Source organism: Phoenix dactylifera, chromosome 3, assembly GCF_009389715.1.
Source record: "Phoenix dactylifera cultivar Barhee BC4 chromosome 3, palm_55x_up_171113_PBpolish2nd_filt_p, whole genome shotgun sequence".
Taxonomy (NCBI): Eukaryota; Viridiplantae; Streptophyta; class Magnoliopsida; order Arecales; family Arecaceae; genus Phoenix; species Phoenix dactylifera.
The window spans coordinates 20,949,751-20,972,314 of record NC_052394.1 but is presented as its reverse complement, the minus strand read 5'-3'; the positions used below and the strand labels follow the sequence as shown (position 1 = coordinate 20,972,314).

General features: G+C 38.6%; 2 protein-coding genes and 1 pseudogene across 2 annotated transcripts; 2 read left to right on the top strand and 1 right to left on the bottom strand.

Moving 5' to 3' along the window:
* Positions 1–3,140: 3,140 nt before the first annotated feature.
* LOC103718880 lies at positions 3,141–5,290 on the top strand (annotated as a pseudogene).
* Positions 5,291–5,880: 590 nt separating this feature from the next.
* On the top strand, positions 5,881–14,167 carry LOC103718240. The gene is made up of 3 exons (XM_008806963.4): positions 5,881–6,954; positions 13,173–13,243; positions 13,739–14,167. The coding sequence occupies exons 1-3, from the start codon at positions 5,935–5,937 to the stop codon at positions 13,857–13,859; spliced, it is 1,212 nt and encodes a 403-aa protein (XP_008805185.2). The 5' UTR covers positions 5,881–5,934; the 3' UTR covers positions 13,860–14,167.
* A 1,310-nt stretch (positions 14,168–15,477) lies between these two features.
* LOC103718233 (asparagine synthetase [glutamine-hydrolyzing]) lies at positions 15,478–21,245 on the bottom strand. The gene is made up of 13 exons (XM_008806953.3): positions 21,036–21,245; positions 19,865–20,003; positions 18,887–18,982; positions 18,483–18,624; positions 18,162–18,352; positions 17,642–17,803; positions 17,484–17,564; positions 17,155–17,376; positions 16,833–16,967; positions 16,666–16,746; positions 16,390–16,476; positions 16,144–16,251; positions 15,478–15,991 (listed from the first exon to the last, which is right to left on the bottom strand). Exons 1-13 carry the CDS (start codon positions 21,113–21,115, stop codon positions 15,746–15,748), a joined length of 1,770 nt encoding a protein of 589 aa, XP_008805175.2. The 5' UTR covers positions 21,116–21,245; the 3' UTR covers positions 15,478–15,745.
* Between the last annotated feature and the right edge of the window lie 1,319 nt (positions 21,246–22,564).

The window sequence follows — 22,564 nt, the reverse complement described above, 5'->3', positions numbered from 1 at the left end:
AGTCCGACGGATCCACGTTAGGTCTTAAATAATTTGAAATTACGAGCAAAGAATCAGCCTCAGATGCCAGCTGTCCCACTAATTTCTAATTATGGAACGATGAGACGCTTTTTGTTGTCACAATATTATTGTCTTCCAGTGCTTTCCTTAAAAAATTAAGCTCGTTGGAGGAGACAGAAAAGTTGACTCCGATGGAGACTGAGCAGCCGGACTGTACCAAAGTCGATTCCAAATAAAGCGCTGCTCAGTCCGTCGGATACATTTCATCTGGGATTCCCTACTGCCTTAGACAACTTTGGCGACGATATTTTGGAGAGCGGCACGAGAAAAAAAAAAAAAAAAAAAAAAAAAGGCTTCATCATCAAAGATTCGAGTTTCTAGATGATCACTGCTGGCGGTCGCTAAATTTTTAATATCTCTATGTCAGGAGCAGAATTACGGACGGCTTGGATCAGATTATGCCATACCAGACGTGCGCTCCAAGCTATATCGATCATATTAGAGGGTGACTCAGTTACTGTGATCAGTTGGATTCAAAAGGGCTAGAGCGAAGGGAGTGGGGTATACTTCTTATTTCGAAATATTATTGTCTTCCAGTGCTTTCCTTAAAAAATTAAGCTCGTTGGAGGAGACAGAAAAGTTCACTCCGATGGAGACTGAGCAGCCGGACTGTACCAAAGTCGATTCCAAATAAAGCGCTGCTCAGTCCGTCGGATACATTTCATCTGGGATTCCCTACTGCCTTAGACAACTTTGGCGACGATATTTTGGAGAGCGGCACGAGAAAAAAAAAAAAAAGGCTTCATCATCAAAGATTCGAGTTTCTAGATAATCGCTGCTGGCGGTCGCTAAATTTTTAATATCTCTATGTCAGGAGCAGAATTACGGACGGCTTGGATCAGATTATGCCATACCAGGCGTGCGCTCCAAGATATATCGATCATATTAGAGGGTGATTCAGTTACTGTGATCAGTTGGATTCAAAAGGGCTAGAGCGAAGGGAGTGGGGTATACTTCTTATTTCAAAATATTTGGAATATAGCGAGTGATGGAGTGGCCTTTTAGGCTAAACATGTATATCGAGAGGCCAACGAAACAAAGGATTAGGTGGCGTATTATGTGACATGCCACTCAAGAGATACCCTGTAGGTAGGAGATGGCAAATTACTTAGAATATGATTCCTGGGAAACAAATTCCTAGGAAGAGGATGCCTAGGAAAGTACTTTTGGCATGTTTGGTTGACCATGGGAAAGTGACAAATTTCCAAGGTGCTTATGTTTGGTTGGCCATCCACTTTCCTAGGAAAGTTATATATAATTCCTATTATGCCCTTAATAAAAATTAGTTTTTTAATGCCTCTTTAATGCTTCTTTAATGCTGAAGGGACGTTTTGGGAAAAAGTAAAAATGGAGTGATTCCCGCCTCATGGGAAAGTAACTTTCCCATGTTTCTCATGGGAAAGACTTTCCCATGAAATATGGGAATCACATTCCCATGGGAATACAACTTTCCCTTCTCTCTCCTTTGAAAACTCCAACCAAACAAGAGGCATCTCATTACTTTCCCGTTGACCACACTTTCCCCCCTTCTTTTCCCGCGAACCAAACGAGCCCTTCATGGGAAAGTCTTTCCCATGAGAAACATGGGAAAGTTACTTTCCCATGAGGCAGGAATTATTCCATTTTTACTTTTTTCCAAAAAGTCCCTTCAGCATTAAAGAAGCATTAAAGAGACATTAAAAACCTAATTTTTATTAAGGGCATAATAGGAATTATACATAACTTCCCTAGGAAAGTGGATGGCCAACCAAACATAAGCACTTTGGAAATTTGTCACTTTTTCATGGTCAACCAAACATGCCAAAAGTATTTTTCTAGGCATCCTCTTCCTAGGAATTTGTTTCCTAGAAATCATATTTCTAGGAGGGAAAATGCTTCCCGCGAACCAAACGAGCCCTACCTGTTGTATTCGTTCAAGCAATCTATGACGTACTTGTTTTTTTGGAAACAATAAAATAAAATAAAGCGCCTGCCCCCCAATGGTGGAAACTTCTCGAACTCGCCAGAAGCGGCTGCGCAATATGCGTTGGCGCCAAGCTGGTTCTTCGCGTCCCAGTTGCAATAATTTCCAGTCCAATCTTTTCCCCCTGGTTCCATCCTTCCTAGTTTCCAATTATCTTGATTCGCGGGAGAAGTTTCTCCGATCCATGGTGGGCTACCACGCTTTAATTCTTTATCCCCCTCGAGTTGATTCTTAATCTAAGTGGTTTATTCTATGTTGTTCTTGTTGTTACTATGGTTATTGTTATTATTTGAGAAAAAAGTTTGGATCTTGGAAGGTTGGTTGAGATTTTTTTGTTCAAATACAATATATATTAATTTGGCGGCTATTCTGGTAGATTAGATTGCTAGTTTTTTTTGGTTTTGGTTTTCGTTTGCTGTTTAGTTGATTGAGAAGGATTAGGGTTTGTTAATGTGTGGATTTCTTTCGATTGGGAAACAAGATTAATTTAGTATTCGTCACTTTAGGATATGCTATTCCGAGAAGTTGGATACCGTATATCGAACTCTATTGATTTCTCTGTGGGAGAGTAATCTAGGCTAGGAATGGTTGGTTGATCATGTAGTCTCTGGTGGCTGAGCTATTCTACTTTAGAATAGATTTAGAATTTTCTTCATCCTGAAAGAGGAAGCTCAACCCACACATGCACACACACATGCAGCACTTATTTATGAGTTAGTCTACGTTACTGACAAGTAATAACACAAAAACTTCCTGTTCAGGTGGCTTGATGTGAACTACATGATTCCTGTCGTATGTCCGGCAACGCTGTACCAGTTGGGGAATTTGATGCCTGTTCAGCTGGATGCAAATGGACTTATCTAGTTTAGTTTGTATTCCCATCATTTATCTGATAGAAAGAACTTTGCATTCAGATAGATGGGGAAGGCTGTTGTGATAAATGTATCCTGCAGAATCTGGGAATTCTGAAATTTGATACTATAGCCCTCGTTCTTCCTTTTTCTTTGCTTGATGTTGGTTTTAGATGTTAATTGCCGAGTTAGCTTTAAACGCTTCTTCTGTTGATATACAATTTCTTGGCTGTGGCTCCATGTTGGAATGTTTTCTGTCCCTTGCTGATTATTTTGCACATTTGCTTCCAACTTTATTCTCACATATTTCATCAAATTCTTTCTTCAAATCTCATTAAGATTGTTTTGTTGGCATCACAGATGGAATCACCAAATTCTCACTCATCTTAGATCATTGATATAAGTGTAGATGTCCCTGGGGAAGTTTCTGGCTTAGGTGGTAATAAGATATGTGGTGTCACCACTTGTGGTTTGTCTGATTCTAGAACAAGCTCCAAGGATGCCAAAGAGAGATCTGCCTCAATGCAGAAGCTACTAGCAGCTGTTGTCCTTTGTGACATATTCATGAGTGCCGAGGCGGTTGGTGGCATTAAAGCAAACAGTCTTGCAATCTTAACTGATTCAGCTCATCTCCTTTCAGATGTTGCAGCATTTGCCATCTCCTTATTCTCCCTTTGGGCACCAGGATGGGAACCAACGCCACTCCAGGCATATGGTTTTTCGCAAATAGAGATATACTTGGAGCACTTGTTTGCTTCCAGCTTATATAGCTCTTAGTTGGGATATCAGTTTACGAAGCCACTGCAAGACTCATTCGTAACACTGGTTAAGTGCAGGGTGTCTTGATGTTGCTCTCTCGGCATTTGGTTTGGTGGTTAACATTTATCATGGCTGCCTTGCTGGCTCATGATCATGGTCATGGTGGACATGGCCACAGCCACCAAGTTCACTCAAACCATGATCACAGCCATAAGCATGATGACCACAGTCATGACCATGGACATGATGTGGAACATGGTCACAGCCCATCACCATCATTCAGGAAATTCCAAATGCAAGGAAGAACATGAACCTCTGCTAAAGCCTGCTGAAGATGCCCCAAGCCGAAGTCCCAACTTGAAAGAAACCAGAGGAACATCAATGTGCATAGTGCCTATCTTCATGCATTTGGAGACTCCATTCGCTGCATAGGGGTGACGATTGGAGGGGCCATTATATGGTACAAACCTGAATGAAAGATGATTGATTTTGTTTGCACACTTGTTTTCTCTTGTCATTGTGTTCATAACCACAATCATGATGCTGAGGAACATACTTAGAGGTCCTCATGGAGAGTACCCCGAGGGAGATTGATGCAACCAGGGTTGAGAAGGGGTTGTGCGAGCTAGATGGTGTTGCAGCCATCCACGAGCTGCACTTATGGGCCATCACAGTAGGGAAGGTTCTCCTAGCATGCCAGGTGAAGATCATCCGACAGGCATATGCTGATATGGTGCTTGATAAGGTGATAGGATACATCAAAACGGAGTTCAATATTAGCCATGTTACCATACAGATAGAATGACAGTAGGTTTGTTTTCCGGTGATATCTATGAACAGGTTCTTGCGGCAGCAGTAAGGAGAGAGGTATACATATTTCTGGTTCATTACTTTCGGATGCAAATCTTTCTACTTTATCACAGCAGATCATTCTTTCCTTTGATTTGATGGAAGAAATGGTAATTTGGAACTGAAAGTGAATGGACTATTAGATTTGGCAGGACCGCTTTTCATCTCATATTGACTGACTTATAGGCTGTTAGAAGTCCTGCATTGCTTGTGAGCTATCAGTGGTGGTTATTGATGTGTATATCGCTTGCTGAAATGTTATAGTCGGATTTTAGCGACAGTTCAGTTATATCTGCTCGGTGGGACGAGGAAGCATAAGCAAGTTTTGTAGTTCTTTCTGGATTTTTTAACTATAGTCTTGCTATATACATGGACCACAATGTTTATAAATGTTTACGAGTCTAGGCTACAATGAACTTCCAATGCATTGCCGCAGTATCTTTGATAATTTGAATCAACTGCAGCAAAGAACTTGCAGAAGATAGGCCATTTTCCCTTGTAGTGTAACATGCTCCCTCTTGTTTTACTCCCTCAATCTGTTCTTGCTGCTGTTAGATAGCTAATGAAGTGATGTAAAATTTTCTAGGTGTAGCAGCTTTTACTGGTTTTCGCACTGCTAGTGACTTTGATGGTTTAAAGCAGCTGCTGCAGTGGATGCTCTGCAAAGTTTACATTGAACTTGCACAGTGGTGGTGAAAAATCCTTTTTGGCATGAAAGCGGATGTGTTTGTGGTAAATTACCACAAGGTGTGATGTCTGGGATTATTAAAATTTGTTCAGGCATTTCCATCACTAGGAGTTGCACCAACACTTCTCCTATTTTTCTGTTGTGTCTGGTAGGTCATGTATACCTGTGTATCAGTAGATTAGTTTCTGAATCTTGGTGGCAAGTGATGGATATGTTTTTAAAGAGTTATAACCTCTTCTAAACTTCATGCTTTTTTCAATAGTATAACTGACAATGAAAAATGTCTTGTAATTAGAAGATCAAACTCTGCAACTCTGTATTTGATTCCAGTTTACTTTCTGCATTACCAGATTGAGCCTTAAAACGGAGCATATCCATGCAGCACTAAAGTAATCCACAATCTTTTGGTCTTTGGGGATGTTGTTGGAGGATGGAGGTGAAAAGATATAAAAGAGTCACTGTGACTGCAAACTGGTTAGAGATGCTAAACCCAGGAAAGGGTTTTATGCGGGCTTTGGACCATGATTAATCAAGTTTGAGGCAGGAATATACAACACAATTGCAAGTAGTAGCTCTGCTAGATCGTCATGATCCATCCGACTTGCAGGAAAAAAAAAAAAAAGCCTCGATTTGACAGTATACTTTTAAAAATATTTTAAAAATAAAAAAATATTTTTATATTTTAATAAATTATAAACGTTATTTTAAAAAATAGTAAAAAAAGAGAATCAAACATTTTCTTATTTCGTTATTATAGAGGGTGAATGGGAGAGAGGAACCGGCAGAGACCAAAGGGGGCCCGCCTTAATTCACCTAATCCTTTGTCTCCCTTACCCCTCTTTTACCTCCCACCAGCCGCTATTTTCTCTGCCCTCCAGTCTCCGTGCCTATCACTAGACCGATCTCCACCGGTTCTCTTTTCTCACATTCTCTCGTTTGATTTGAAGGAAAAAAAGAAAGAAAGAAATCTTGAAACACACAAAATGCTGTGCTCGATCTCGACCTCGAGGTCGAGCTCCAACTGGCTCGATCGCCTCCACACCTCCAAAGGCTTCTCCATCCCCGCCGACCTCGATCTCGACCACTTCCTCTCCTCCAACCCTAACCCGGACCCCAACTCCAATTCTTGCTTTCCTCCTCCTCCTCCTTCCGAGACTCGGCCCTCCTGTGCGCGGCGGAAGCAGCATCCGCCGCCGCCGGTCTCCGCCTCGGGGAGCAAAACTGCCGGCGAGAAGGAGCAGATCTTCGATCTGATGAGCTCCGCCTTGGCGGAGCTCTTCGTCATGGGGGACCGCCCCGCCCCCGGAACCCTAAGGGCGAGCAAGAAGAGCTCCCGGAAGCAGCCCAACCCTAAGGCCTGCGTCCCCTCCGTCTCAGCGAGCATCGGTGGCAACTTCTTGGCCGGTGCGCCGGCGGCTTGCCACGTTACTCCGGCGACTTCGCCGTCGAGCGCTGAGAACAGCGTGGCGGAGGCCAAGAAGAGCCGGACGAAGGCGAGAAGGAAGCGTGGGACGGCAGGAAGTCCTGTCGAGTCGGATTTGTCGACGTATTCGAAGACGGAGGTGACGGTTATCGACACGAGCTCCCCAGGTTGGAAGTCGGAGAAGCTCATCTTTAGGAAGGGGATCGTGTGGAAGGTCCGGGACAAGAAGCTATGGAATGTATGCAGGAAGAAGAGGAAGCTGGGTCTGGTGGAGAGATTGATCAGCGAGAAGGAGAAGGAGCAGCCGTTGATTGACATGAAAGTTCCGGCTGGGAAGGAGCGTTCAAGATCAGTGGATGAGGTAAGAATATTCTTGTTCCGTTATTCTATTTTTCCATTTGCATGTTAAATACTAAAGCAGCTTATGGAATATGATGATGTTGGTGGATCAAATTCTTTGTATTTTTCTTGAAAGTTTGATGTTATAGAGCCAGATTTGTGCCAACTATTCCATAAACGTGTTCTTTGATCGTGTTATGTTAAAAATGTTAGTCTTAGGTGCTTATTTGTATATACTATAGAATGTAAATCTACTTATCATTTCTCTGCATGCTACCTGTTGATTGCAGTGTTGATATGCCCTGATTGAAAGGTAGGCTTAAGAGGAGAGGATGTAGAGGTAGTTTAAGACATAATAATTTCTTGGTGGCAATGTTAAAACTATATAAATAAATAAATGCAGGAGTAATCTTTGTTGGGAAAGACAAGCTGCAACACAAAATAATATTCATAGATCTGAGCATATTAGAGAAACTATTGATGAATGCGGCATTTACCTTTAAAGATCATGAGAGATAGTTTGCAATAAATAGTTAGTAAAAGCTTACAATTTGAATATATCAGCATGCACCTATTTTTGTAACACCTATTTCAACTATTTGGGGTCGACTTTATTAATTCTCATCATTTATTTTTTCATTAAAGGTTATTTCTGGTGTTATTGCAAGTTTTTCCAAATCGTTTCCTCATAATTCATTCGATCTTATCCTCGTTTCCGAACATTCAATAAAGATTCAAGTACCTCTTCATATTGAAGTTCTTAGTTATTCTACATGCCATATCATCTCAATTGGTTCTTTAGCACTCTCTATTAAATTAGCATTTAGTTATACGCCTCTGCCCATTCTGTTTCTTTTTAGCATTAGACCCTTTTCATTTACTACATTTTTGAACCATACAGCATTGCAAGTCTTATTTGTTTTTTTTTTGAAGTTGCTAAGGAATGCATTGGTCATGTAACAACCTACAAACACCTCTTCTAACCCATAAACCATAAATAGAGAGCTTTCTCCGGGCTATTTCGTGTCTGATGTATTATTGCTTATTCGCCAATCATTCTTTTAAGGGTTGTGGAGCTTACCGGAAGATTCTATTGTGGGGTTTGTTATCACAACTGAGTTTTCTTTCTTTTTTTCCTACAATATTGTTTGAGCACTCAGCCCAATTGTCTTAACAAGTTTCATTTTTGATAAATTCTCAAAATTCTTTAATAAGATATCACTGTTGTTATTCATATATTGGGAAGTTTGAATCAAATCTCATTCTATCCAAGTCCTGAGCATATAAGCAAAATTCTTCAAAATGCCATTCTCTTGGTTCAAACTTAAGTTTATACCCCAATATGAAGAGATACAAGATGTCTGGGCATAACTACCTTATTTTAACTAGTACATAGTCATGTACAGTGTGCATGGAATTGAATAATATTTATTATTAATTATGTCAGTAATTACAGTAAATGATCCATTTATAAGAAATATAATAATATAGAAACATGTTCAATATAAGTGCTACTAACCAATGGTTTAACAGAATTTTTGAATCAGTTGTTATCTTTTACAGGGAGCTCAAAACATGAGGTTATGTTTCCTGGAGTTGGAGTATCATTAGTACTATTAGATCATCAAGCTGATTGTTTATATACTGTATCAAATTAAATAGACTTCTTATATGGTGAATATTTTTTTAAACAATAAAATATGTTTGTCAGTCACTAGTGCATTAACTCTAAAAACTTAGTCATGACCTGAATATCCACAAAGGATTGAAATCTATTATAAGCATTTGCTAGTGATAAGCAATATTTGGCACTATGTCTATTTCAACTGATTTTTAATACATCTACGACTTTCCACCATGTCAAGAGAAGAGACTTTCTTTCCATTTATGCATTTGATTATTCTCTTGTTTGCTGTTATTGTTTTTGATAGTGGTAGAAGTACAAATTGCTTTGTTGAGAGAAGCATATTGACTAGTGATTGCGGGGCCCAATTCTTGACCGGAAGGGACACCAATGGCTTCTGCCCTTCCATCCCTTGGATGGATAGAGGGGGAGGGCAGAGCTTTTGGTTTTTTCATGTTGTCAAATAGTTGAACAATGAAAATAGATGGCGAGTGCCTGATCGAATTGATCAGGTTGGAGGAAAAAAGAGGGTTGCAAATGGTGTAATTTGCAGATACATGTGAGATTTGAATCCATGCTTTAAGTTTTAATACAGAGCTCATTAGAAAGCATTGACTAATATTGTGAAATTTCAAGGATATATGTCTCTCCTTTTGCATTAAGATGGATTTATCTAAGTAATTTATATCAAATGGTTTATGGTGTATGTCTTGCAGTTCCCACTAGAATTAGTTGATAGAGTATCTAATAGATAACATTAAGAAATTTTGAGCAATGTCCAGTGGAGAGATTTGTATAAAGAGATGGGGCATTTTGAGAACATTCTTACAATTTTCCAAAATTTAAATATCTCATTCTTAATATGGCATCAATGAAGGAAAGAAAATAACCTCAGACCTTTCTAACAAGGCAGGCAACTAGACAATAAACATAGTAATCATCTACTCTTTGTTATTATACTTAAACTCTTAAAGTGCTTCTACTCCATGACATTCTTTGTAACGTATATTCTAAATTGAAATATCATATGATGGTAATTGTACTGAAGTGATGGCTGGTGGTCAGATTATGCTTATTAAGTCAGATACCTTTTCGGTTACTCAATTTGTACAACAACTAGCAGTTTATTTGTATTGTTTCAATGTGCAAGACATAATTTCTGAGGTGAGGTGAGTGGTTGGTTATCCGAAGAAGGAAATGAGGATGGTATCAATTTCATCAAAAAAATCCATAAGGATGCGCACTAAGGATGCAAGATAAACCTACAACTTGTGTCTATCTTGATTTTTGTACATTCCTAAAGGCATTATACAAGACATAGTAGCATATCTAAGGTGTTGTATCTGTCATTTTTCTACCCCTTTCTACTTTATTATCCCAATCTTTTCTACTGTACTTACTATGAGTGTCCAATATTTTATGGTAATTGAAATAGTGATTTCACTATTAATTTGAATAGTACTTGGACATGGTTGAGTCTATTTGTTTGAGAAAACGAATCTGAACTTGAACATACAAGTAGCTTTTACCATATTTTATGCCAGTTTTATTCATTTAGTACAGCACTAAAATCAAACTTGGCTCTAAACATAACCAGCCAGGGTTTGTCTAAAACCAACAAGAGACATTACTCTAAATCTCACCAAACTATTCGAGCTAGCAATATGTGCTCACATGACCAGTGGCCTTATCAAATTGAGTTTTTGTAGTAAGAATGCAGAAAATTATTCCACTTGGTGTTTTGCATTCATTATCTCTGGTAAATTAAATACTTTCCCTGCACCCTTGGCACTACCAATTTTTTTTACCAAACACCATCAAGACTAACTCTGCTAATGGCTACTTTGCTTTTAGTTTATCAGATCTGAATGATTCATGCTTTTCCAACTAAAAGAAAAATCATTGTTAACAATGCCTTGCAAATCTTGATATGCTCAACAACAAAACAAAGAATGTACCATGAAGACTAACTTGACACTTGATGTGATGGGCCAAGTTAAGAATATTAAAAATATTGTTATGATGGTCCGTGCAGATCATCACCCATATTCGTAATTCTAGATGATCATAAAATCCATTCACAATATGCAGCCATTATTCATTGCGAAAATTATAAGTTTTGGAGAAGTGTGTGATTTGGACTGGGAATTTATTGTCTTCATCATGTTTCTTAGCTTCGACGACAAGTGGAGATTGTTGATGAAGAGTTCTTTCTTTAAAACTTGGTTATCCATTCTATTGACAAACCTCTGTTTTCTTTCATAACTAAGGTTGTTTTTGGCCAATATTGAACTGTTTCAGCTGCATTCAAACCAAAACTGATCCTCAAAATCTTAGTATTGTTGAATGTCGGTCAAAACCGAGCCACAAAACTGAGCAAAAGTAGCCTTGTAGACTTTTATTTTTTGAAAAAAAAGCTTTATTTTGGTATAATATTATTGATGAGCTATTCCTTAAAGGTCGAGTCAATTTTGGATGATTTTTTCTTTCTTTAATTTTAGCACAAAGAAGAATATTAGATGACAAAATATAATATTTGACAGGCTGAAACATATGGATACTTTCCTACTATGATACTTTATAAATAGCTAGGTTGAAGATACCAGCATTCATAGTAATAAAATCTTCTTTTTCTATATCAAGTATTTATTGATGTTTATAACTACTTACATTTGATTAGATGGCCACTTAACCTCAAACATATGAGGACATTCCAAGTTTAATATATTTCCCACTTCTACTAAAAAATGATGAAGATAAAGAAAGACATGAACATAATAGGATTGAAAAGTTTCAAAGCATTCAGTGAATTTTCAAACAATTGTAGTTCAATATGTTGATGGTACATGTGTTCATGTACCAATATCCCTTGTATACAGTTGTAACTTAAGCTTAAATCGTCAAAATTATAACCAAGAATCTATATAAGTCAAAGTACTTTAAAATTTGAAAAATACTTTCTTGAAATACTTGGCACCTTTTTACCTTCAACTTTTAATTTTCTCATTTTTTTTCTTTTTTTTTTAAATCAAAACTCCAAAACTTGCCAAAACCAAAACCAGAACCAAGTTTTATGATGGTGACTAGAATGCTGGGAAATAAGGCGAGGTGATCCTTTTGTTCTTTCTTTTTTTAAAGTGGTCGGTGTTTGGGCATTGATTCCTGTGATATACTGATGTATAACTTGGTTGTAAAGGATTTTGTCAGGGCTTTTATGTGTGACTTCTAGGACTTACTGCTGTTTTCCAATTTGAATAAGAAGTGGGGCTTTCGGCAAGCCTGCCTTTAAGGGGGTGGAATGTTTAGAATTGTGATTCATTTGGTTGAAGTTATTTCAAGTTAATAAGTAAATCAACAGAGGCCTTTTATGCTAGGAAGCTGGGTGGAGGAGTGGGCTGAAACCCTTTTTTTCCTCTTTTCCAGAGTTGGACGAGGTTTGGACTGAGGAGTTAGGGGGAGACTGTGGGGCCCTCTTTATGAGTTGAGAGTCAGAAAGCTACAGAGTTGCCGCATTACATGGTTAATGTAGGTAGAAGATTGGCAGGGTGTGAGGTTGTTTTGCTTGCTCCATTTTTTGGGGGTGAACTTGTATTCATTGTAAATTCTACTTTTCCATTTGCTTGTTTCAACAAAAGATTGAAAAAAATTGGAAATCTCATTTCTAAATCTCTGGATTTTTTTTTGTTTCATGGGGAGATTCTACATTTCCTTTTCTGGAGATTCCCTTGCATCCAAACATCTTAACTCTCTGATGTATGTCAGAAGGGCGTTATTTCCTAATATGCAGATTGGCGACTCTTTCTTTCCTTTTTGTTTTGGTGCACCTGAGTTGATGGAAAAATGGTAGATATTTGTTTTGAAGTTCATCATATTGTTTAATTTATAAGATTTTAAAATTTACAAAATGATCTGCATCAATATTTATGCAAGTATTGTTTAAAATAGACCCAAGAATAAGATTTTGCATGATAAAAGAAAAAAAATTGATTTTCTCTATCGCCATAAGAAATACATAATAAATAAGCTTGTGCATTTCAATATATATAGAGAAAGAAGTGAATTTGAATTAAGTGATTGAAGACCTTGAAAATTTCCAGTCGAAATTGTTTGCTGGAATTTATGTGCTGGGTCTGAAGGAAGCCAGGAATAGATGGCACAACTTTTTTTTTTGGGAAAGTCTCAGTCTTTCTACCAAGAAAACGTCCATCTTTGATATATATTAGGTTGATTTGGTAATTACAACGGAGATGCTGCAAGCTTCATAAAGCATTCAAAGGAGTGGTATGCCTGACCATTGCACGAAATTCATGCATGAATTGCATGGTACAAATGATACAGCATATTTGCTTGCATGGTTGGCAGTGCATGAACGTTTTTCTTATATCAACCACTATGGTCATGCTGGCCTTTCTCCACCAAATTTTTTCAACCTACACTTATTGCTCTGGTCATGTAACTTTGGTAGCATTCTATCATGAATCTGTGCATATGTTATGGTTTACACAAGTATACTGCTTTCATTGTAATGCAGTCAGATATGCCTATGTTATTTACCATCCAGCTGCTTCAATGCTTTCTTCCGCAATGACTATCTAAATTCTTTCAATATGTTACAGGGAGGAGCTCATGCTGAAAAGATAGATGCTTCAAATGAGTCTGATGATCAAATTCAAATTCCTATGAGAAAGTAAGGCTGCTTAAAAACTTGACTAACCTATGCCATTCTGTAAAGCTTTCCTATGCTTGTTGGTCATGAAGTAACCTTCTCTCAAATGCATTGTTTTCATATCAGTCGATATAATAGGGTGAGATAGCACTTTGTGATACAGAATACCAAAATATTTTTTGTTGGCTTATAAGCTTATGTATCCCCAGATATTATCGCATTTTATATCAATATATAGGCAAGATTGTGGGTCTTATTTATTATTCTTTAGTGGATTTTTTAATTGCTAAATATTAGAACCGCTGTGTAAGAGAAAAGTTACTGTCATTTTCACTATATTGGCCCATAAATTCCTCATCAACTGAGATATCCTGATGTCTTGGTCGATGTTGAAGACTATTCAGCCTTTGACCATAGTAGATTGATGTCTGAGCTCACATTGGTATTAGTCACACACCAACATTATGGCGTATCAGAGTTGAAAACCTTGCTCACATCCTAGTTCATACATTGCAGGCCAAAATTTTCAAGATCACCGCGTGTTCCAGCAGCCAAAGATTCTTCTGTTTACTGTTTACAAGTTAGTACAAGCAGGAAAAATGGCTCGGCATGTCCCAAAGGTACTCCAAAAGGATGATGAGACTGTGAAGTGTTTTTGGGAGATCGCTATTAGGAGGATTTTGGAGAGCTATTCTTTGTTCTCTGCATCTTGAAGAAATGCAGACTGCTCTCTGCAGGACAATATATGAGCGAAGGTGGTTAATGAATCACTGGTTGCATTAGCTCTAAACTATTAGCAAGGGCATTAGAAGCTGTTCATTGACTCAAAGCAGTGGGTTTTGAGTGAATTCATTTCACAAAAAATATCACGAGAGTGTCAAAGCTATGACATGCCTGTTCTGGATCAAATTCATCCATTTAATACCCATTTTCTATGAATTATCAGGCTGTTTCTAGTTTTTTTTTTTTTTTGTGGTGAAAACGGCAATTTATATAGCTCTAACGTGAGTACAGCCTGCTAGATCAACAGAAAGTAAAGAGTACAGGGGATAGGGAATATCGCCTATGGAAGTCCAGAGGACCTCTTCAAAATATCGGACGACGAAAGAAGCAACCTAGTCTGCTGCTTGGTTCACCTTCCAAAAGATATGTGCTATCTGAAGATCACCTATCTTCCAAACCAATCTGCGGGACGCTCTGATGAGAGGGTGACCATCTCCATACCTATCCAGCTCACGTATCCAGTCAATTACCACCAAAGATTCCACCGAAGAATCTTTCTCGAGTTGCACCCGCTCGGCTGTTTTCAGTTTTTAGGTAAGCTGACTTGGTCACATTGATGTGCTTCATGCCTGGTTGTTTTCCCTTCTTTTTTTTCCCCTTCTCTTTCGAATTAAGAGGATGCCGTTGGATTTCATCTGCTGATCCTGACTTTAGACCTAGTATGAGTAACTCCATAAGCGATCACTGAGCTTTTAGACATTGCTTCCTTGTCGTAAAGGATTGTTAAGATGGCAAGATGTCACAATTTGTGAATGTACTCTGACTTGAAAATCAAAGCCTACCTTGTTTTAACATGAGAAGTCTTATAAAATGACGAAGTTTATAATGGCATATCAGCTTGCAAGGTGAGCGCTGACTTGCAGCTTGCAAGCGATCTTTCTGCGAGCACTTTCAAGTATTCTACAACTCGAGGATATTGGATTGTCCAAGCGCCACCAAGGGCATCCTGTTCTTGACCATATACCAAGTTTCTTTCTTATTTTTGCCAGAATGCTTAGCCAAAGGAGATCATCTTGTACAGTTGACGGGAGATTTCAGTTTGTTTTCTCTAGGTCATCTCGGTACGGATGTCGCTAACAAGTGCAGTTGATTCCATTGTATCTTCTTTCTACCAGTTATAAACCATAAGAAGAAAACTTGATCTTAGATTTGGTTCTAGATGTGATTATGCATTACCACAACTTGTAGAGGTAAGATGTTTGCAGACCAAACTTTTCAGACAAAGGTAACCGAACATTTCTCTTTCTAAAATACTGGCAAAATATAACTAATTTTAGTCTCTTCTTTTTTGGATGGTGAAGAACCATGAATTTCTACCTTTATTCCGGTTAAAGGTTCAAAATCAGGGAGCATGAGTATCGACCCGGCCCTGGATGCAAGTACATGACAAGCAATCGTTGAAAGATGATCTTTATGGAAGCCCTGCCCTCGGTCTATGCATTAAAGATCTTAACAGTGGTACAAAAGTGAAATTGACCGCATTCCGTTGATTAAATTCATCAGCACTTGCCTTGAGTACCCAATGCGGAAAATCAATTTCCTTATAAATACTTGCTGCATGGAAGGAAAATGAAACCACCTAACAAGTTGGGACATAGTCATAGAAGGTTTACTTTTGATCCAATACAAGCAATTGTTCGAATACTTGTATTACATGAACTTCGACAAAAGTACAATAAGACAGATAGAATCCATGCAAACATTACTAGTCCTTAGGCATATTGATAACTTGAGAAAAATTCAGGTCTGGATGGTGAGGCTTGGAGCTGTTACTTCGACCATCCTTGGCTTCTTGAGGGTGATCATGGCAGGTCCTTTTCCTTCTGAAGAAGTGGGTGCTTGAGGATCATAAGCTGAAACATGGACACCAAGAGCAGCCCTCCCTGAGGGATCAAGGTTGTTCGACCACTGAGAGTCCCACTCCACGGCCTTGGCTGTGCTGCAAGCCACACTAGGACCTCCCGGGACTGACAGCCTTGCAGAGTTCTGCGGCACCAAATCAAGTTATAAGGTCAAATAGACTCTCCACTAGGATATTTATATTTAGAGAACCGGACACTCTGTAGATAAGTTGTAGATAAGTTATTTCCAGGAAACATTCTGTAGGTAGATAGTAGATTGTGGTCTGAGTGGATCACCTGGGAGAAGAATCTCTCAAAGATCATTCTATAGTAGTAGCCTTCTTTTGTGGTGGGTGTGTTGTGTGGATAAATGCGCTCTGCATTCAGCATCATTCTATCTGTCACCTGTGATTCATTTTTTTTTTAAAAAAAAAAATAGTTTTTATTAATTATGAAGAGAACTTTCTTTTCAGCTAAAACTGCAAAGAGAATTTACAGTGTGAATTAGCTGTGGTGGGGAAGAGAAAGGGAGAGCGATATTACATGATCTTCTGCATGGGCCTTGAGACCATCAATCCAACTGTAGCCAACACCATCACTGAACTGTTCTTTCTGCCTATACAGAATATGCTGCACAAACAAAAATTCCAGTTTTTTTAGTTCTGTCAGCTATCCACGCATCTAAAGAGGACAAGAGTAAGCTTACATCCTATAGTTTAGATTTCAACTCTTGCCATGCTTTGAGCCAAAATAGCATTTCAGAAGAAAGTTAAACATGTTAAGCAGTTGATTGTTTTAACATCCTGATAGTTTACAGACCTTGGGCAGGTACGGTTTTTCCTCATCATCAAAAGCCTTCCTCAATACCCACTTCTCAATCCGACCAAGATCAGGCTTGATCTGTTAAACAGCAGTCTTAGTGTAAGATAAAAATGGGGTATGTTTGGAGCATATCATCAGCAATAAAAGTTGGATGCTCATCACACCATTTTCCATTCAGGATCGATGCTCATTGCGACATTTATAAATTCTTTATCCAAGAACGGCACACGAGCTTCGAGCCCCCATGCAGAGGTCGCTTTGTTTGCCCTCAAGCAATCATACTGGTGGAGTGCTTTGATCTGCAAAAGACATAGAGCAATTCTGCCATCATTAAAACCACGAGAGAGAATTATGAGAAGGCATTTCATGGCAGAAAGAATAAGTACTTGATATGAAAGGCAGAGGCATCTGGAGCAATCCAGATCATGGAAAAAAGGCCAACAGACCTTTATTTGCAAGCCTTTTGGTGAGCATTAGTCCACCTACCTTGCGACATGTCTCGCCGTGGAACTCTTCCTTATTAGGTGCCTTGTAGAAGTACAGATATCCTCCAAAAATCTCATCCGAACCTTCACCTGAGATGACCATCTTCACTCCCAATGCCTTTATCTTACGGGACATGAGGAACATGGGGGTACTTGCTCTGATTGTAGTCACGTCATATGTTTCGATGTGGTAGATTACATCCTCAATGGCATCGATACCATCCTAGCAGTCACAAAAGTTCAATAACTTGATGTATTTTCCAAGCTTTGGAAGGTACCTCTGCAGAAAAATTTTAAGGCACTTATGGAAAATATTGTCATCCTTCGAACCTGAACTGTGAAGTGGAATTCATGGTGAACAGTGCCCAAATAATTGGCAACCTCCCTAGCAGCCTTCAGATCAGGTGAGCCCTGCAAATGATCATTTCACATGCCTTAAAAATTGCTTCACTACAGAATTAGAAAGTGTGCAAGAGTGTAATGCTGACCTCTAAACCAACACAGAAGGAATGGAGTTGAGTTCCCCACTGCTTCGCAGCTTTCGTCCCTGCCAAGTGACGAGCTGTGACGGCTGCAACTAAAGATGAATCAAGGCCACCAGATAACAGCACTCCAAATGGAACGTCTGTCATTAACCTCTTAATGACAGCCTGAAAAAATTAAGAAAGTAGAGTAGTTATGCGGCAAAACCATTCGAATCCGTTTTAACTAGAAGATATAGAGTGCCAGAGAAAATAAGGACTGTCTGTTTTCCAATCTAATTGGTGTTTGTTAATCACCAAGCATCACAGAAACCTTATAATGAAGTGACAAATGGTGATGTGATGAATTGTATTGACATAAGCAATATAGGATCATTAAGGTGATTTAGAAATTCTAAGTAGAGAAATATCGTATGTCATATGTATTAAGATACGGTCTTATGTTCCCATGAGGGCTTGTCCTTCAAGAGGTCAGGGTTCAAATCTTGGGTATTGCTTTAAAAAGAAAAAGATGTAGTCTTCTTACATCTTCGAATGCCTTTCTCAGAACAAGTGGATCATATGGGACTGATGGGATAGATTCGGAGTACCACGGAGGGTTGTACCATCTCTTAAAGCTACCTTCTTTGCTGGAGTACAGATGTCCAGGAGGAAACAACTCAAAATGCTCACAGTCATCATTCAGCCCCTTCATCTCAGATGATATCCAAATAGAACCTGAAAGAGTAACAGATTCATATGACCTTACTATAGAGATCGCTATCCACTGAAATCTGAGTCCTACTAAGAGATGCATATGAGATCATAATTGAGCCAATTTTGTCCATCTATATGGTTTTGTAAATACCATCAAGTCCCCAGCCAAGGTAGAGGGGTGTGACTCCAATTGCATCTCGAGCAACAAGGAAGCTATGGTCGCGAGTGTCCAGCAACACAAACGAGAAAATTCCATCCAGCATATCCACAAAATTTTCTCCATGCTCATCATACTGTCCAAAAAATGGAAACAGAGAGGGAACCCTGATCAATCTCTTACATGTTAAATTTTTTCAATCATGAGACTAATTACAACAGACAAACCTAAATTTAAAAAAGGGAGAGAGAGCTACAAGTGATGCTAAGTTTAGGTATGCCTTTATTGCCTTGATTTCAGCAGCACAAAATGATGAATCTGTGCAGTGTGCTACTTGTGATCTCAAATGATATCGAAGAACACCGGCGACAGAACAAAAAGAAATAAGAGGTTCTCACCAAATGAGCAATGACCTCACAGTCACTCCCTGTCCTGAACTTGTGGTCAGATAATTGACTCCTTAACTCTTCATGGTTGTAAATCTCTCCGTTTACCTGTTACATGCACAAAATTCGGTCGGTCATCCATGACGGCGTATAATAGGCACATCAACAAGGAGGAGAACAGGCGCAACTTTGTTTTCTTTAAATGTAAATAAGTTTGGAAAACATATTTAGGCTAGATATGCTTACTAGTTATACATGCCAAGACATGAGAATTGACCTAATGAAAGCTAAGAGAGACTTACCTATTCATGCATACAAACATATAACATCTTCTTATCAGATGAAATTTGTACAGACCAAGCTTTGCTTTAAAGAAGAGGAAGATTGGTGAAGATATATTAGGTCACAAATTCCTTGCTCTTAATTAAGTCATGTAACGGACATCAATAATCATATATAATCTCTGAGATTTGTTAAAGAGCTCAAATATAATTTGTCTTCTAAATATAGACAGTGAACTTAACATTCCAAAGCCAAAATTCAAGGGTGCTCAAGGTTTATAATCCCGGTTGAGAACAATTATGCTGTTAAAGTCAACTTGTTCGCTAAGTTTCCTACAAGGGTGCTATATCACCCTATAAGGTTCTCTTTTTATCTTCTTGAGTGCATAGAATTACAGGAGGCCTTACTTCATTTTCTTTTTTATAATGCATTTTTCATTTTTTTTATATAACACAGGGTGTCTGGAATATGTTATTCCAAACATTTCAAATTAACAACCACCACCAAGCGTAAGTCTTAAACTACACCTCTCTGGTTTTTTATCAATTATGGAAGGCTTTACTCTCTCTATGATTGTTATAATCTATTTTCTTCCTCTTGTTTTCATGCAAGGTATACAAATTATCTAATTCTAATAACCCATGAACAAAGGTAAGTAAAGAAAAGTTTCTGTTAGGTTTGTGATAGAGATTCTCTTATAGGCCATACCGTCACAATGACAGTTTTGTCTTCGTTATAAAGTGGTTGATCTCCAGAAGCCGGATCAATGATTGCTAGCCGTTGGTGAGCCAAAAAGCAATCACCATACTGGTGTAAACCACTCCAGTCAGGACCACGATGCTTTAATCTGTCACAAAGATGAAATCGGCCTCTTCAGTTCATTCAATCATTTATCCATATGGAAATGATAGGGAAACAAACCTCCATCTTTACATCATTTAATAGAGATATATCTTCAACAAAGTATCTTTGCATGCAGAATCATATATTTTTCAATTGGAATGTTAATGAATAACAAATAACTCCAAGGTTTTAAATTGGCTATGAAAATATTCGATGATATTGATACAACAAGAATGTCTCCCTGCATAATTTCACAGTTATCATCCATGATATGGGCTCGAAAATGCTCATAGTTGAAATAAACTATTTGTCGTATTCAAAGTGATGGGAGCTTTCACCAACTTTTCCTATCTAATATTGTTTTTATCCAGGTTTTGATAGAAAAGAAATATAAGAAACTATATAAAAAGCTCCATTCTTTTGGCTTACTCCAGAGGAGGAAACATCACCATGTGAAGGCGCCTATCAATCAAACATAAAACAAAAATGGAACAGTATGTATATATAGGTAATCATAATATATAGACGTTAGCATGCATGAGAATCACATATGAGAGGTAATACACTTGATAACTCTCGATAAATAGTATAGCTTATCAACAAGAGTAATCTTGAGTCTTGACCATCCCCCTAATATATGTGTATATATATATACATATATAAATTGATGGAAAGGGAAGCTTTTAGCCCCCCACACCCCCCTAATATATTATCTTACTATAGTTACATAATGATGATATCCCGGAATAGCATCACTGGGAATCCCTAAACGAATTCTGGCGGAAGTTTTATTCATGCATCTTACTTGGTTAACAAAATGAACACAAAAATGATAGAAGGATGATTTGCCCATTTAAATGGTTGGTAGCTAAAAATTTAAAACAGACAACAGGATGAATAAAATGCCAAATAAACCTCATCATGATGGCAATCATAAACTAGCCTCACAACTTCACCCCCTCCAGTGGACAGAAACAAATGATGGAAAAAAAAAAAAGAAGAACAGAGATATAAGTATGGATGGCTAAATCATTGCCTGCGAGAGAGCTCCAGCACTCGAACCCTCTTCGCCTGCGAGTCATCGGAGCAACCCAACACAGCAAGTATCCCACACATGACTGGGATGAAATGAATCAAGAGAACAAACACCCTGACACCCAAGCAACAGCAAGAAGAAGAAAAGAACACGAGAGAACAGAGGAAGCTTTCGAACTGGTTATGAGGGCATGCTTCTCTGGGTGCCGCCCCTGGTGCGCTTTAAATAGGCCCAAACCGAGCCTTATCAGAGAGACCGCACCCTTCGGTCTCTCTCTCTCTAATTATTCATTAATTTGACCCCGTCGTCATTAAAACATTGTTAATTGCGTTGTTAGCCCTTCGCTGCGTCGGACGGCGCCTTTTCATCGCGTCGTTCGATGGCGGCGTGCGGCCATCCACCGCTGATCCGGTGGACCCCGCCCATAAGAGAGTGGGGCCCGCCGCCACGCAACGGAAGCTATCCGTTTCCCGGTTCACGAGAGCTGACTCAGCTGGGCCCCACTCCGGGGTAACTCGAAAGGGACTGTGGCCTTTTTCCCGCCGTCCGTTCTGTGATGAACGGTGATCGCCGTCGATCAAGAGCGGTCGCTACCACGGAAACGTTGAACGGATAAAAAGGGGACCCTGGAGGCCGTGAAACGGCGTCCGATCCCCCCATTCGCCGGAAAACGAAAGATGGGAGAGTTGGCGAACGCTGATAGGATGGAACTTTCTTGATGAATTTGCTCTCTTTTATTTATTTCTTTGATCCCTCTTTTTTTATCCAATCCATCTATTTTTATTGAGACGGGATGCAACGCGAGGGAGACTTTGTGCATATTTTATTAATAGAGTGGATCTATCTTGCGATATTTCTCTTCTTTATTTGGTTTCCTCGTCCCATTCTTGCAACTAACTATCAAATTCTTGACTTATGGAATTAATTACTGAATTATTAGTGAAGTTCATATTGAAATATATTCTGAGTTTATGTTGCCTTGATAAAAACAGGCTGTTCTTTTATGTAGTACTGGTAGTGGTCTTCTTGCCAATAATTTGTTCATTTTTATAACTTTTCTTCTCTTTTTGAAAAAAAAAAGAATTGGGTATCAAGGCCCTATCTGAATTAATTCAGACTTCAGATTGAGATAAAAGTTCTAGAGCAGGCTAACCTGAGGAAAAGAAAAATAGAAAAAAAGATATGATAAATTCTCTTCGTGTTGCTTGTTCAACTGTTTTCTCCGATTATGTTTATTCTTCCTTTTAACTTAACTATGAAGTATGTGACCTCCCTAGTCATTCAAAACCGAAATTTTATTATTCATTGCATTGCTACTACTATACAAAGATCTAGAATTAAGTTTTAAGTGGACATGTTGAATTAGGGTCCATATTCAAAACCGACCAATTTACCATTGGATTGGCTTTTGGCAACCCTAAACTTTTTGAAGAATCCAAATGCGATCCAATCAATCAGGAACAATCTTCATGCAAACTCATTTGTTTCAAATAAGTGGAGAATCCTTTAAGAAAGCAGTATTGTCATTT